The sequence below is a fragment of the Podarcis cretensis genome, assembly GCF_951804945.1.
Source record: "Podarcis cretensis genome assembly, chromosome: 2".
NCBI lineage: Eukaryota > Metazoa > Chordata > Lepidosauria > Squamata > Lacertidae > Podarcis > Podarcis cretensis.
In genome coordinates, this window is record NC_137171.1 from 109,742,977 (window position 1) to 109,756,940 (window position 13,964).

Sequence of the window (13,964 nt, forward strand, 5' to 3'; positions counted from 1 at the left end):
GAGGTCAAGAACTGGGGTTAGGAATAAGGATATGAAACTTTATATGTGTTGTCTTTGTCCGTGTGTGTGTGTTTGTGTCTATAAAATGTGAAAACTTAATAATAATTTTATAAAAAAAAAAGAGAGATCCTTTGCAATGTCACAGAAGACGCTGCCACCAACTTTTCCCTATCCATGGTCTCCAGGCCATCCGTCATTGTAAAAATGTGCCTGGAGACAGACAGGTCCTGTAGAGAGAAGATGCGCCATGGTGCATTGGCAACAGCACAACCAGACGCCTTCATATGCCCCAGCTGCAACAAAAAATGTCTCTCCTGTATTGGCCTATACAGCCACAGCAGGTGCTGTGACTCTCCAACAGTTTGGCTTCACCCCAAAAGGCGTGCTTCTCCGTTGTCTTCTGAGACAGACAGATGCCGACAAAAACCCTTCACCCTAAGGTCCCAGATATGTGACATATATATATATATGCATGCGTGTGTGTTTGTGTGTATACATATAGAGAGAAATAAGATGGCACAAAATGGTTTTGTGTTGAGTGGCACGTGAGTCTCTGTGCTACAACATTTTTCTCCCACCCTTTATTTACCAGAACTAGTAATGTGGGGAAAGAAAGGAGGGGGGGGGAGAACCCCACCCTCCAACTTTTATCCCACCCCCCCTCTTCGTAATTACACAACTGGCCAGCCAAAATCATTAATTGAAAAAATGTTTTTTAAATTCCTGAAAAAGAAAACTACAACCCCTTACAAACGCAGCCCGGATGTCCCGCACGCTAACGGAACTACAGCCGAAGAGCGTCGCCACAGCCACACTGCTGCCACAGCCGTCTCAGGAGTCACCTCCGGTACCTCGCCCTCGCCATGGACCGCCTGGTGGACCCCAAGCGCAAGGGAGAAGCGTCTGCCGTGTGACCAGGCTGCCCGAGCCGGGGTAAACGGGCCTGCCGGGTTAAGGCCGGGGCCGCGGGAGCCTGGGCCTCTGCCTGCTTTCGCACGAGCGACTCTAGCAGTTCCGTCTGGCGGTTCATGAGCGCAATGATCTGCTCAGTGTCCATGCGGTCCCGCTCCCGCTCCTCCAGATCGGCCTTCGTGTACTCGCCCAGGGCTGCCAGGATCCGGTCGGTGGCTGCCTGCACCCTTCTGTCGGCCGCATGGGTGATTTCCAGCGCCAGATCCTGCCTGTTTTTCCTCTTTCGCTTCCGGATGTTGGCGAGGCGCTCTGCGGCGTATGACCTGGTGGGGTCAGGCAAGGGACTTGGGGAGGGGGTTATGGCCCCGTCTGAAAAGCACGAAAGAAAATTATGCTTACAACTCACTTCCTCGACAGCAAGTCCCATCGAACAAAGTGGGACTTTCTGAGTCAGCATGATTCGGATTTTCAGCGTTAACTTTAAGAAGCAGTGCATGAGTTTGCTTTCCCCCCCTCTTCCTCCTATTTTCCTTTTGTGTTGTGTCATTTTTTGGTGTAGATTGATTTTTTAAAAAAATGATCTGTAAGCTCTCTCTACCATGGGTTGGTTCAACTGAGCCACAGTGCAAAGGAAAGACCAATGTGTTGGTTCCTATCCATCCCTTGCGAGTCGGCTTCTTGGTACCTACCTGCCTGGTTGCTTGTGGCAAGAAAGAAAAATGCATCCTGGTAACTCAACAGGGAAGAGTTATGCTTTGGCCTGTGGGCCACAAATAACTAACATAGTTTTGTGTGGCCCGGCAAGCTCCTGCAGATGACCATGGGCGAGTGAAGTTTGCAGACCAACTTGCAAGGCTGTTCCCTCAAACAGCGTCCCTGTTGACATGAGACAAGCGCTTGCTGACAGTACTTTCTGGAAATGAATGACATTTCTGGAAACACTGAAGACGGATTTGTTTCGACACAATTCTCCACCTTGAAGAAACGGCCTTAGGTTGAACAATACAAAACGAAAACGTCAACTTGGTTTTTAAAAGCTTTTTTGTGTGTTTGTGTGTGTTCCGCTCCTTCTGTGGCCTGCCTGCCAATTGCCTTGAGACAGTATGTAAAAAGTGATTCATAAATTAATAAGGCTTCCTACTAACATAACTCCACCTATTAGAAGGGATTCTTCCTTACCCCAGGCGAGCATCTAATTTACATCCAGTCATTCAAATGATTAACCTCCTGAATTGGCAGTTCTTATCTGCTTTTTTTGTTCTGTTCTTACCTACTGTTGAGGCAGAGCTGCCCAGTTTATCGCAGGGAGGAGACAGCAGAGGTGGAGCTGGACTGCTGGCTTCTGCTGTTCCTGAAGAAAGACAGAACATTGATTAATTTCAGGAGCATAGCTGGCCTTCGTCCACAGCAACAGCCCTAGCCCCCCTCTGCTTCTGGTCTATCGTATCAAAAACCACAACGTATGCATATTGTTGTGCAGAATGGACTGAGGAAATGCTTGGGGGCAGATGTGTGAATGCAGAAAGCATAAGAATGAAATGATCATCATATACAAAACACACCGCAATCCCTTGCGCATTAACCCAGCCCTTGCATTTTGATTATCGAGTTCAAGAACGTAACAGTCTTGTCTTCAAGCACTATGCTGGGAGCTAAAGACAACCAAGACTTATGAAGGACCAGTTGAAGGAGATGTATGTTTAGCCTGGAAGAGAAGAAACAGGATATCCATCTTCAAATATCTCAAGGGCTGTCGCATGGAGGATGGAGCAAGCTTGTTTTGCTCCTGCTTTAGAGGGTAGAACCAAAACCAATGATTCAAGTTACAAGACAGGAGATTCTGACTAAACATCCCATAACTAAATAAGCTAAAAAGGTACACTACCCCTGGACAGTTAAGTCCATTCAAAGGCAATTATGGGGTTGCGGCGCTCATCTCGCTTTCAGGCGGAGGGAGCCGACGTTTGTCCGCAGACAGCTTTCCGGGTCATGTGGCCAGCAGGACTAAACCACTTCTGGTGCAATGAAACACCGTGACGGAAGCCAGAGCGCATGGAAATGCCATTTACCTTCCTGCTGCAGTGGTACCTATTTATCTACTTGCACTGGCGTGCTTTTGAACTGCTAGTTTGGCAGGAGCTGGGACAGAGCAACGGGAGCTCACTCCATCGTGGGGATTTGAACCGTCAACCTTCTGATCAGCACGCCCAAGAGGCTCAGTGGTTTAGACCACAGCACCACCTGCGTTCCTTTATAACTAAATAACTGCATGCGCTGATGCAAGAGGACTTGCTCCCTCTCGCCTCCTGCAGAGCATGTGCTTCATGCCCTCCCCAAATCTGCTCTGGAGGCTCGGAGGCAACCCCAGAACAGATTTAGGGAGCACAATGTGGGGGGTGGGAAGTCTCACTGCGCAAGCGGAAGTAGCTCTTCTCTTGCAAGGTTTTATCGCTACTTTGGATATGACTCACTGTCTGTAACGCTGGAGGTATTAAGGAGCCATTGTGGCAGGCAGTCACTGGTGTTTTTTTTAATCCTCCGCAAATTTCTCCAGTGAACCTGTCTAAGCTGGCCGGCTGTCACTACATCTCATGGTAAAAGGTAAAGGACCCCTGGACAGTTAAGTCCAGTGAAAGGCGACTATGGGGTTGCGGCGCTCATCTCGCTTTCAGGCCGAGGGAGCTGGCATTTGTCCGCAGACAGCTTTTCAGGTCATGTGGCCAGCAGGACTAAACCGCTTTTGGCGCAACAGGACACCATGACAGAAACCAGAGCGTACGGAAATGCTGTTTACCATCCCACCACAGCAATACCTATTTATCTACTTGCACTGGCGTGCTTTCGAACTGCTAGGTTGGAATTAGCTGGGACAGAGCAACGGGAGCTCACCCCGTCGTGGGGATTCGAACCGCCGACCTTCCGATCGGCAAGCCCAAGAGGCTCAGTGGTTTAGACCACAGTGCCACCCACGTCCCTGTACATTTCATGGTAGCTAATGTGCACCACCAGCAACACACTGGCCAAGCAGCAGTGCATTATGGGAGAGGGATGACAGCCAAGAGGCACAGTGACACAAAATCATCCGCTTGGATCTACATGCTTATAACAAGTGCAGCAAAGGAGAGGAGGATATATATACACACACACACCCTACTTTTCTTCAAGGAGCTCCAGGCAGCACATGGTTGTCACCCCACCTCTCAATTTTATCTTCGCAAAAACCTCGTGAGCTTCCTGGGGATTCGAACCCTGCCGTCTCCCATCACGGCCTGCCTTCCTAACCACTACCCCACAATGGCTCTCTGGAGTCCTGCGGCATGTTGAAGACCAAGTTATTCCACTTTTTTCGCAGGCTTTGGACTGTTTAACTAGATGTATGCTGCAAAAGCAGCAATTATGCCACGGTAAATGGATTTAGCCTTCCAAATGCCACAGTAGCTTTGACCTTTCACAGCAACAGCGGGTCACTTTTATTTACCCTTATGGTGCAAAAGTGCTTAGGAGAGAGAGACTTTCTGTTCCTCATCAGGCAATGGCTTTTCCACCTGTCTGTCCCCACCCAGCCTTACCAGACTATAACTTTGAGAACAGCAGCAGTAGCAGCAGCAGCAACAGCAGGGAAGTGAGGAGTGCAGGGATATTTTTTTAATACAGTTTTATGTTGTGCTTCTCAGTTTCTCAATTTGATCCTTTTACATGGTTTTTGTATGTTTTGTGGTATTTTGCTGTTACTTTTATTGATTGCAGATTGGTAATTCTTTATTGTGGTTGAACTGTTTAATTGCTATTTGCTAATGTTTAATTTTACTGTTTTACTATTAGATTCTGATGGATTGCTGAACATTGCTTTGTTTGATAGAAGTTGTTTATTTTAAAGTTATTGCGACTTTTATATTGGATCAGATTGTTACTATTAATGTTTGATGTTTTAATATGTTTTCATGTCTTGGAAGTTGACTAGAGTGGCTTGGGCAACCCAACCAGAGGGCAGGGTATAAATGAATTATTATTATTATTATTATTATTATTATTATTATTATTATTTATTTTGATAGACAAAGTTAACCATACTCGCAGAATCACAGAATTGCAGAGTTAGGAGCATTCCTGAGCAATGAAGGAATTTCAGCTATTAGCACCCAAAACTCAGTGTAGGAAAGGTTATTTTACATCTCTAATTTCAGCATTGGATATCAGCGCTTCTTGGGAGAAAGGCGGAACACACATTAAAGTCAATGTAGTGGTACAGGTGGTTAAAGTGTCAGACTAAGACCTGGGAGACCAGGCAGTATTTTTTTTTCTGGGGGTACTCAAGGGTAAAGCTAAAGGACCCCTGAACAGTTAATTTCCATCAAAGGTGACTATGGGGTTGCGGCACTCATCTCACTTTCAGGCCAAGCTAGCCGGCGTTTGTCCACAGACAGCTTTCCGGGTCATGTGGCCAGTAGGACTAAACAGCTTCTTGTGCAACAAGACACCATGATGGAAGCCAGAGTGCATGGAAATGCCGTTTACCTTCCTGCCGCAGCACTACCTATTTATCTACTTGCACTGGCGTGCTTTTGAACTGCTAGGTTGGCAGGAGCTGGGACAGAGCAATGGGAGCTCACTCCATCACGGGGATTTGAACCGTCAACCTTCCGATTGGTAAGCTCAAGAGGCTCAGTGGTTTAGACCACAGTGCCACTCGCGTCCCTGTACATCTCATGATAGCTAATGTGCACCACCAGCAACACACTGGCCAAGCAGCAGTGCATTATGGGTGAGGGATGAAAACCCTGTCGCAGGGATTTGAACTGCCAATCTTCCGATCGGGAAGCCCAAGAGGCTCAGCGGTTTAGACCACAGCACCGAACTAGCATCCTTTTCCCCTAGACAAAAAGAACTGGCTAAAAGTGTGGCATTTACTGCAACGACTTCATGGTGAGAACCGGCACTTTTTTTCCTACAAGAAAAGCACGGAGACCCGGGTTCAAATCCCCACTCTTCCATGAAGCTCAATGACCTTGACCTTGGACTACTCACAGGCTCTCAGCCTAACTGACCTCGCAGGGTTGTTGTGGGGGATTAAATGAGGTGGACAACCATGTACCCTACCTCGGCCTCCTTGGAAGAAAAGGCGGAATCTAAATGCAGGAAAATAAAACAAAAGACACTGTCTCCCAGGGATTGCTTTCTTTTTTAAAGGCTATTTCAAAAACCCATCCCACAGGGCTCTCCTCAGGACACCAAATGCTGCCACTGACCCGTGGGAGACGTCACAGGCATTTCGTCAGGGGCTTCCTCCTTTATGCACAGTACAGGGAAGCCGCCCCCCAGGCTGGGGACCTGGGGGGGCGACCGCGTCCTTAGAGCCAGCATCTCCTGGCTGCCCACTTTGGCCCCCTCCGCCGCAGCTTCTTCCTCAGTGGAGCACTGAGACATCGAGTCGGCGACAGACGCCCCGCGGCGGCTCAAGGCGGGCAGCACCTCCGGGGGCGGGACGTCCGCCTCGTTGGCCAATAGGTGATCGAGCTGGTCATAGAAGAGCCAGGCCAAATGTCCTTTCCCCGGGGAGTTGTTGGCCTTGGCTATGCGGTAGTCCCTCTTCAGAGTCTTGATCTTGGAGCGGCACTCTAGGGCAGAGCGCTTGTGGCCTCTCTGCGCCATCTTGCTGGCCACCACTTGGAAAGTCTCAATGTTCCGGTGGCTCCGCTGCAGCTCCTGCTGGATCTCCCGCTCGCGCCAAATGACCAGCAGGTCTATGATCTCGGGGTAGGTCCACGTGGTGCCGCGATACTGCCTGTAGGGCGCGATGGCTGGCTCAGGCGTTTCGGCACCTGGAAAGCCAAGTGGGAGGGAGGTGAAGCCAAGTGGGAGGGAGGTGAAGAGAGAGAGAAAGGTTAAATCAGAAAGAACAGGGTGGGGAGAAAACAGCTGAGAATGTTTAATTACTGGTATCTTTTTTTGCATGTGTGTCCTGAAGCATCACAATAATTTTTAAACTCTTGAAATAGAGGGAGGTGTCAACAAAAATAAGGACTGCACTAGATCTGACACTAAGAAGCTAGAAGGTTTTCAGCATTCCTCAAGTGGACTCTTCTGTACAGCCAGGTTTGAGGCACACAATGCACGGATCCCCTGGGATAGCTCAGTTGGGAGAGCATGAGACTGTTAATCTCAGGGTGGTGGGTTTGAGGCCCACATTGGCAAGAGATTCATGCATTGCATGGGGTTGGACTAGATGACCCTCGTGGTTTCTTCAAACTCCACAATTCTTTGATTCTTCTTTGATGCTTTGAATGAGGAGGGTGCATCTTCCTCAGTGCTGAGTGAGCACAACCTGCTCACTCAAACTCTGGGCAGACAGAGGGAGAATAGACTTCCTTGCAATGAGGTTGAGGGAACGTTCTTTCATATGTAGTGGACCTGTAAAATGGTAAAAGAGCATTGGGAAATAATTCATAATGAATTGAAAAAAAAATGTTTTAAAGTACAGTGGTACCTTGGGTTAAGTACTTAATTCGTTCCGGAGGTCCTTTCTTAACTTGAAACTGTTCTTAACCTGAAGCGCCACTTTAGCTAATGGGGCCTCGTGCCGCCAGACCACGATTTCTGTTCTCATCCTGAAGCAAAGTTCTTAACCCGAGGTACTATTTCTGGGTTAGTGGAGTCTGTAACCTGAAGCGTATGTAACCTGAAGCGTATGTAACCTGAGCTACCACTGTACTTTTTTAAAAAACAACACACCAGAGTCCTTTTTGTTGGGGATAATTCAGACGGAAATTCCCAGGTGTCAAAAATGGTTATTAATGTATGCCACTACTGCGGCTTGTGTTTTGTTAGCCCCAAAATGGAAATCGAGCAAAGTCCCAACTAAAGAAGAATGGCAACTTAAACTGATGGAATATGCGCAGCTTGCAGACCTAACATAAGAGAGCAAAGGGGACATAGGTTTAAAGATTGGAAAATGTTTATTGAATGTATGGGGAGAAATTGTGTACACTTGAAAACATTGGCAGCATTAACATAAATTCAACATTGTAAACAAGTTTTGGTGGATGTAATAATGGAATACCAAATGGTTTAGTTTACAGTGGTACCTCGGGTTAAGTACTTAATTCGTTTTGGAGGTCCGTTCTTAACCTGAAACTGTTCTTAACCTGAAGCACCACTTTAGCTAATGGGGCCTCCTGCTGCTGCCGCGCTGCCGGAGCACGATTTCTGTTCTCATCCTGAAGCAAAGTTCTTAACCTGAAGCACTATTTCTGGGTTAGCAAAGTCTGTAACCTGAAGCGTATGTAACCTGAGGTACCACTGTATGTAAAATAAACAGGGATTTATGATATGCAAAATGAACTATGGAAAGAGAAGAAGGGAAGCCACTGACATTTTAAGCTTGCTTAAATGAGTATTCTAAATTGCAAAGCAGAAGGTTTAATAAAAACTATAGTGAGAGAGAGTAGGCTTCCTGGTTAGAAGGCATGCGCTAGCCCTTCCAGGTGGAGTTGGCCCCTCACCTAACTTGCTTCCAGGCAGGATCCGCCTCCCTCTCACAGCTTGCTCACTTGGGATCCACGGCTCTTCCTCAGACTCAATCTTGCAGATCAGCTCTGGCTCGTCAGCAGGCAACCCTGCGCAGGAAGGAGCAGAAGAGCAGCAAGGCCCAGGTCAGTTGGCCGTTCCACCCATCATTGGCAAGGGAGATGTTCTCCATTGCTTCACCCCAGTCCACAATAAAATGAATTCCATCATTACTGGATGGAGGGAGGGAGGAAGGAAAGAAAGAAAGAAAGAAAGAAAGAAAGAAAGAAAGAAAGAAGGGAGCAGGATTTGGGGTTCTTACCCAGCAAGGCCATCGTTGCAAAGTTGTTCTGCATGACAACACCCCCAGCACAGGGCTCTTTGGTTCTGGTCCAAAACGGCTCCCTGATGAAGTCCCAGCACTGTTGGGCTCAAGAGTCACCACCATCCAGAGAAATACACGGGGCCAAATGTCTCCTCCCACGGTTTCGACCAAGGAACTGTGACATGTAGGGGGAAAGCAGAGGAAACAGTGAATCATTTGGGAGTACCCAATGCTGCAACAGTAGGACGCGGGTGGCGCTGTGGTCTAAACCACAGAGCCTAGGGCTTGCCGATCGGAAGGTCGGCGGTTCGAATCCCCGCGACGGGGTGAGCCATTTCTCTGTCCCTGCTCCTGCCCACCTAGCAGTTCGAAAGCACGTCAAGGTGCAAGTAGATAAATAGGTACCACTCCAGCGGGAAGGTAAACGGCGTTTCCATGTGCTGCTCTGGTTCATGCTGGCCACATGACCCAGAAAAACTGTCTGTGGACAAACGTCGGCTCCCTCGGCCAGTAGAGCACCGCAATCCCAGAGTCGTTCACAACTGGACTTAACTATCAGGGGTCCTTTACCTTTTACCTAATGCTGCAACATGGTTGAAGCCAAAGCCTGCTCAGCCTGTCTGTTGTGGTTTTTTCTGATTCTGCGCTTCTAACTCATTCAAGAATTTCTTGTTCTCTATCATGTCTTGGCCCTTTTCATTTTCCTGCTCCATATGCTTGGAATCACCTTCCAGGAAGCAGTGGTGAACTGCCCCCTCACTCCATATGTTCAAATCTGTCTTTAAAATTTGTCCTTTTTTTCTGGAGCCTTTGGCTCTGGATAGCTCGTTCTGTTATACCCGGTGTAACTGACTGTGAATCGGTGCCATTTTAAACTATTGATGTTTATCACATTGTTTATATTAGTTGCTTTAGACCAGTGGTTCTCAAACTATTTTCTCTGGGCCACACTTTCAGAATAAAAAATTGCTTGCATATACCACAAAATATTTTATTGATAAGAAATACATTGGGGAAGGGGATGCAACAACTTCTAGCGGCGTTTGATTTATAACATAGAACACAACTGCTTTATAATATGATCATGGGACAGCCAGAAAGTATAAAATGATGCAGCTACATAAGAACATGAATCATTCCCAAAATACAATATTGATTGTCCTTGAATCTTCCTGCCACACTTGCCATCTTCTCCTGGACTGACCATGGCTGATTATCAGTTAAACATCTGGCAAGTTCAGATGACAACCTTGAGCTAGGCTAAGAGCTTTGAGAACTTAAAGAAGGAAAGTCACTTGATCCTGCGACAGTCCACATATATATATTGGCCTATTCTAATCTCTTTTTCTTAATGGTGACTGCTCCTTCTCAGGCTGCACGGAAAAAGCATCTTGGCTCCAGAAGTTCATTCCGATTGTGCAGATAAAATATAACTGATAGATTTCTACAGAATGGGGCATTAGTGTGTGAAAACAATCCAGATCCAATGATCCCCAGTTGTGGCATCAGGTGACAGTCAGGTGGGTTGCCCCGCCCACTTGTCAAAGTTGGCCCACGAAGGGCAGGTTCTAGCCCCGCCAGAGCCAAAATGTAGCCCCAACCACCTGGCAAATAGATCCAGCGTCATTGTGGCTGAAGCCCAAGCTCAGAAATTAGGAGTTGGGCATCCAGCCTCCCCTCCACTAGACTCATCGGCCTGCCAGTCACACAAACACTCATGCGCTGCATATATATAAAATTCAGGCTACCATGCCAAAGGCAGAAACCAAAAGGGCTGCCAAGAGCCACTTAATTTGCCTGATGTGCTAATAATGTGCCATTATGTAGTTTGGCAGTCATTAGGTGGCTACAGGATTTAGTTGTGTCTGGGTGAAGTCAGGCATTTCCTGTTACTGCTCTTGTTGGAGAGAAACAACCAAGTTCTTGTCTAGCTTCCAGCAATTTTCCGGTGGAAGGGGATCCTAAGAGGTCCTCTAGCCCAACCCCGCTGCTCCATACAGGATCTACAATACAGGGATGCAACTACAGCACCCCTGAGAGGGCCACCAGGTTTCGGAAGCTGCTCTGAGCCTTCCGGGACACGCGACCCCAGCAATTTCAGGGTGGTTTTTTCCTCCTGGGTCTTGCGTCAAAAGCACCATTAAAACCTGCAAAACCAGTTTGAACAGAGATCCCAGCTGGTGGGGTTGGGGAAAGAGATCACACATATACGTTGAGCAACAACGATGGCTCGAAGGTGCCACCTCTGAATTTCAAAAGAGGTTATTTTCTGTGCTGAGAGCCTGTCTCTGTGGTTGATATTATTATTCCTTGCCCACCCTTCACCCTAAGGTCCTGGGAAATTGCAACACCAAACTGCAATATTTAAAACAGTTTTATCATCACAAAAATAAGGCAGGCGCTAAAAATGTACACCTCAAAAGCAAGGGTAGAGGTGCCACTCTGTGGGGAGAGACCCCTACAACTCAGAGCAGGCATGGGCAAACTCCGGCCCTCCAGATGTTTGGGACTACAATTCCTATCATCCCTGACCACTGGTCCTCTTAGCTAGGGATGATGGGAATTGTAGTCCCAAACATCTGGAGGGCCGTAGTTTGCCTATGCCTGACTCAGAGGTTGCAACAAAGAATGCCCTCTCCCAGGCTAAGGCATTTAGGGCTTTAAACACTATTTTGAGCACCTTAAATCGAGCCTGGAAATGAACCGGCAACCAGTCCAGCGGCTTTAAAACAGGTGAGATCTTAACTGGAAGCCGAGCCAGGAATCTTGCCTGATGCTTTGGGGAGAACAGTGGGCAAGTCGTGTCTGCCTAGCGAGGAAGGTGGCTGAAACCAGATTCCAAACGCCTTGTTGGTTTGTTTAAAAATAAGAGCCACCGCTTGGGAAACTATCCCGAGACAGAAGGAAATCAGAGTAGCAAATGCAGCATAATGTATCTGGGGTCTGTTTACTGCAGGACCAGCAGAACAATTTCAGACTCAGTCTAAATGAGAGGGTTTCTCCCCACCCCCTCCCCAAGGCTGGGGGCATAACAGGGTTGGCTCCCGTAGCATGACAGTTGTGTCTGTTCACACTTATTCCACCACCATCTCTGATCAAATAGCACTGCAGGTTTTTTTGACAGCTTCCGGACTCTTCAAAACCATTTGGACCAGGCTCTTTGGTGGGGCAAAAGAAACCAACAATGCACGCACACACATCAGGACAACACTGCCTCTCTCATGCCACCAGCAACTCTCTCTTAAAAGTAAATAATTAAAGTAAAGGTAAAGGGACCCCTGACCATTAGGTCCAGTCGTGGCCGACTCTGGGGTTGCGGCGCTCATCTCGCTTTATTGGCCGAGGGAGCCGGCGTAAAGCTTCCGGGTCATGTGGCCAGCATGACTAAGCCGTTTCTGGCGAACCAGAGCAGTGCACGGAAACATTGTTTACCTTCCCGCCGGAGCGGTACCTATTTATCTACTTGCACTTTGAGGTGCTTTGGAACTGCTAAGTTGGCAGGAGCAGGGACCGAACAACGGGAGCTCACCCCGTTGCGGGGATTCGAACCACTGACCTTCTGATTGGCAAGTCCTAGGCTCTGTGGTTTAACCCACAGTGCCACCCACGTCCCCATAATTAAAGTAGTGACGTGATAAAAGTAAAAATCAGAACTCAGGCCCTATACATTATCTTGTGAATCGCCCTGAGATCTTTGGATGAAGGGTGGTATAATAATAATAATAATAATAATAATAATAAAGCAGTATCATACCAGACAAAACCGTCATGGCTTCCCCTAAAAAATCCTGGGAGCTGTAGCTTGTTACGGGTGCTGAGAGCTGTTAGAGGAGACCCCTATTCTCCTCACAGAGCTAAAGCTCACAGACGTTCTTAGGAAGAAGAACTGATTGTTAAACCACTCTGAAATTGTAGCTCCAGCACCCTTAACAAACTACAGCTCCCATAATTCTTTGGGGGGGGGGAGGAAGCCATGATTGTTTAAAGTGCTGTGAAGACACACCTCTTTATCCTAGCTTTTGACACTAGAGGTGTCTATTTTTAGCACCCCTCTTGATTGTAAGTTTTTACTATTGCGCTTTAACAATGAAACCCACCCTGGAACCATGGGGTGAAGGACAGATAAGTTAAATAATAATAATAATAATAATATAGTGCAGCTGAGGCCACACACCGAGGAAAGCAGGGGTGAGGGTGTCAACTGAGGACCCCAGGACTAAAAAACGAGAAAGACACTGGAGTTTCAGTGAGGAAAGGGGACAGAGTGGCGGTACTGATCTCAATTTTCTTTAGGGAATTTGAAGAAACCAGGGGCAGAAGCACCTCGCTTCTTGCCCTGGACTTCTCAACCTTCTCTTCCTCATTTATGCAGGCATATACAGGAACAACACCCCCCCCCAAGCCTCTCACCAGTTTATTGCTGTCCTCTCAGAAACAAGTTCCACTGAGTTCCATCATGCTGTGCTTATTTCACAAGCAGAACTTCACCAATTCCACCCCCGGCTTACACAGCCCCAGGGAAAACGTCCACCAGCACAGACCACCACCCTACTTTCCCCAGCCCAAAAAAGTCGTTCTTGGCAGGAAGAGGGGGATCTCAGCTCCCTAATCGCCTTCTCCACTTCTTCTGATTCTGGGTTTCTGGATTTCTAGTAATCATTATTAGGGGGTGGGATTTCTCTTTCTGCAAAGTCCAGAGGACTTGCTGCTGTTTCCTCACCCGATCCACCGCACACCCATTCCCAAACCCCAAGATCTGCAAGAGAAGCAGGAACACCGCGGAAGAAAAAAAAAGAAAAGAAAAGCACGTGAGAACGCGCGATCACGGGAGCTGGGGTGTCCACTCGCACCCCAAACTCTGATGCACTTCCAGGGCCACCCCGACCTGCCAGAATGACTCACACTTCGCCCAACTCCGGCCAGGTCCTAGAGACGCACCTTTTTCTTTTTTTATCCCCCTACCTGCTGGGTGTTTGGCTTCTGCAAAAGTGACGCGTCTGCAAAGGCTCCGCGGTCCCGGAGCGCGTTTGCAACGCGAGGAGGAGGAGGAGGAGGCAGCCTCGCCGCCCGCGGCTGCAATGGCTCCGGCTGCTGCTGCTTCCGAGGAAAGGAGGCGGAGGAGCCTCGCCAGCACGTCCACACACTTCGCGGCACCGAGCGGGGGAAACATGGAAAAAAAGAAGACCCAGGCACTCGGAGCTGTCGTGGCTTCCCTTGCAAGGCA

At 48.0% G+C, this 13,964-nt stretch overlaps 1 protein-coding gene across 2 annotated transcripts; it reads right to left on the reverse strand.

Annotated features, from left to right (window-relative positions):
* Window positions 1-696: 696 nt before the first annotated feature.
* Window positions 697-13,964, reverse strand: LOC307208792 (uncharacterized protein). 2 transcript variants are annotated; one of them, XM_079963759.1, is made up of 6 exons: window positions 13,703-13,964; window positions 8,738-8,915; window positions 8,412-8,525; window positions 6,159-6,731; window positions 2,183-2,263; window positions 697-1,281 (listed from the first exon to the last, which is right to left on the reverse strand). In XM_079963759.1, exons 2-6 carry the CDS (start codon window positions 8,769-8,771, stop codon window positions 839-841), a joined length of 1,245 nt encoding a protein of 414 aa, XP_079819885.1. In that variant the 5' UTR covers window positions 8,772-8,915; window positions 13,703-13,964; the 3' UTR covers window positions 697-838. The 2 variants fall into 2 exon arrangements, with proteins under 2 accessions (XP_079819885.1, XP_079819886.1); XM_079963760.1 differs by lacking the exon at window positions 13,703-13,964 and adding an exon at window positions 9,311-9,565.

Bases quoted from the DNA above. Each gene is read 5' to 3' on its own strand.
- LOC307208792 (XM_079963759.1), bottom strand. From the start codon at position 8,771: ATGCAGAACAACTTTGCAACGATGGCCTTGCTGG. The intron at 8,526-8,737 runs GTAAGAACCCCA...CTTCCTGCGCAG, and splicing joins TGCAACGATGGCCTTGCTGG to GGTTGCCTGCTGACGAGCCA. The intron at 1,282-2,182 runs GTAAGAACAGAA...CGTGCTTTTCAG, and splicing joins CAGCTCTGCCTCAACAGTAG to ACGGGGCCATAACCCCCTCC.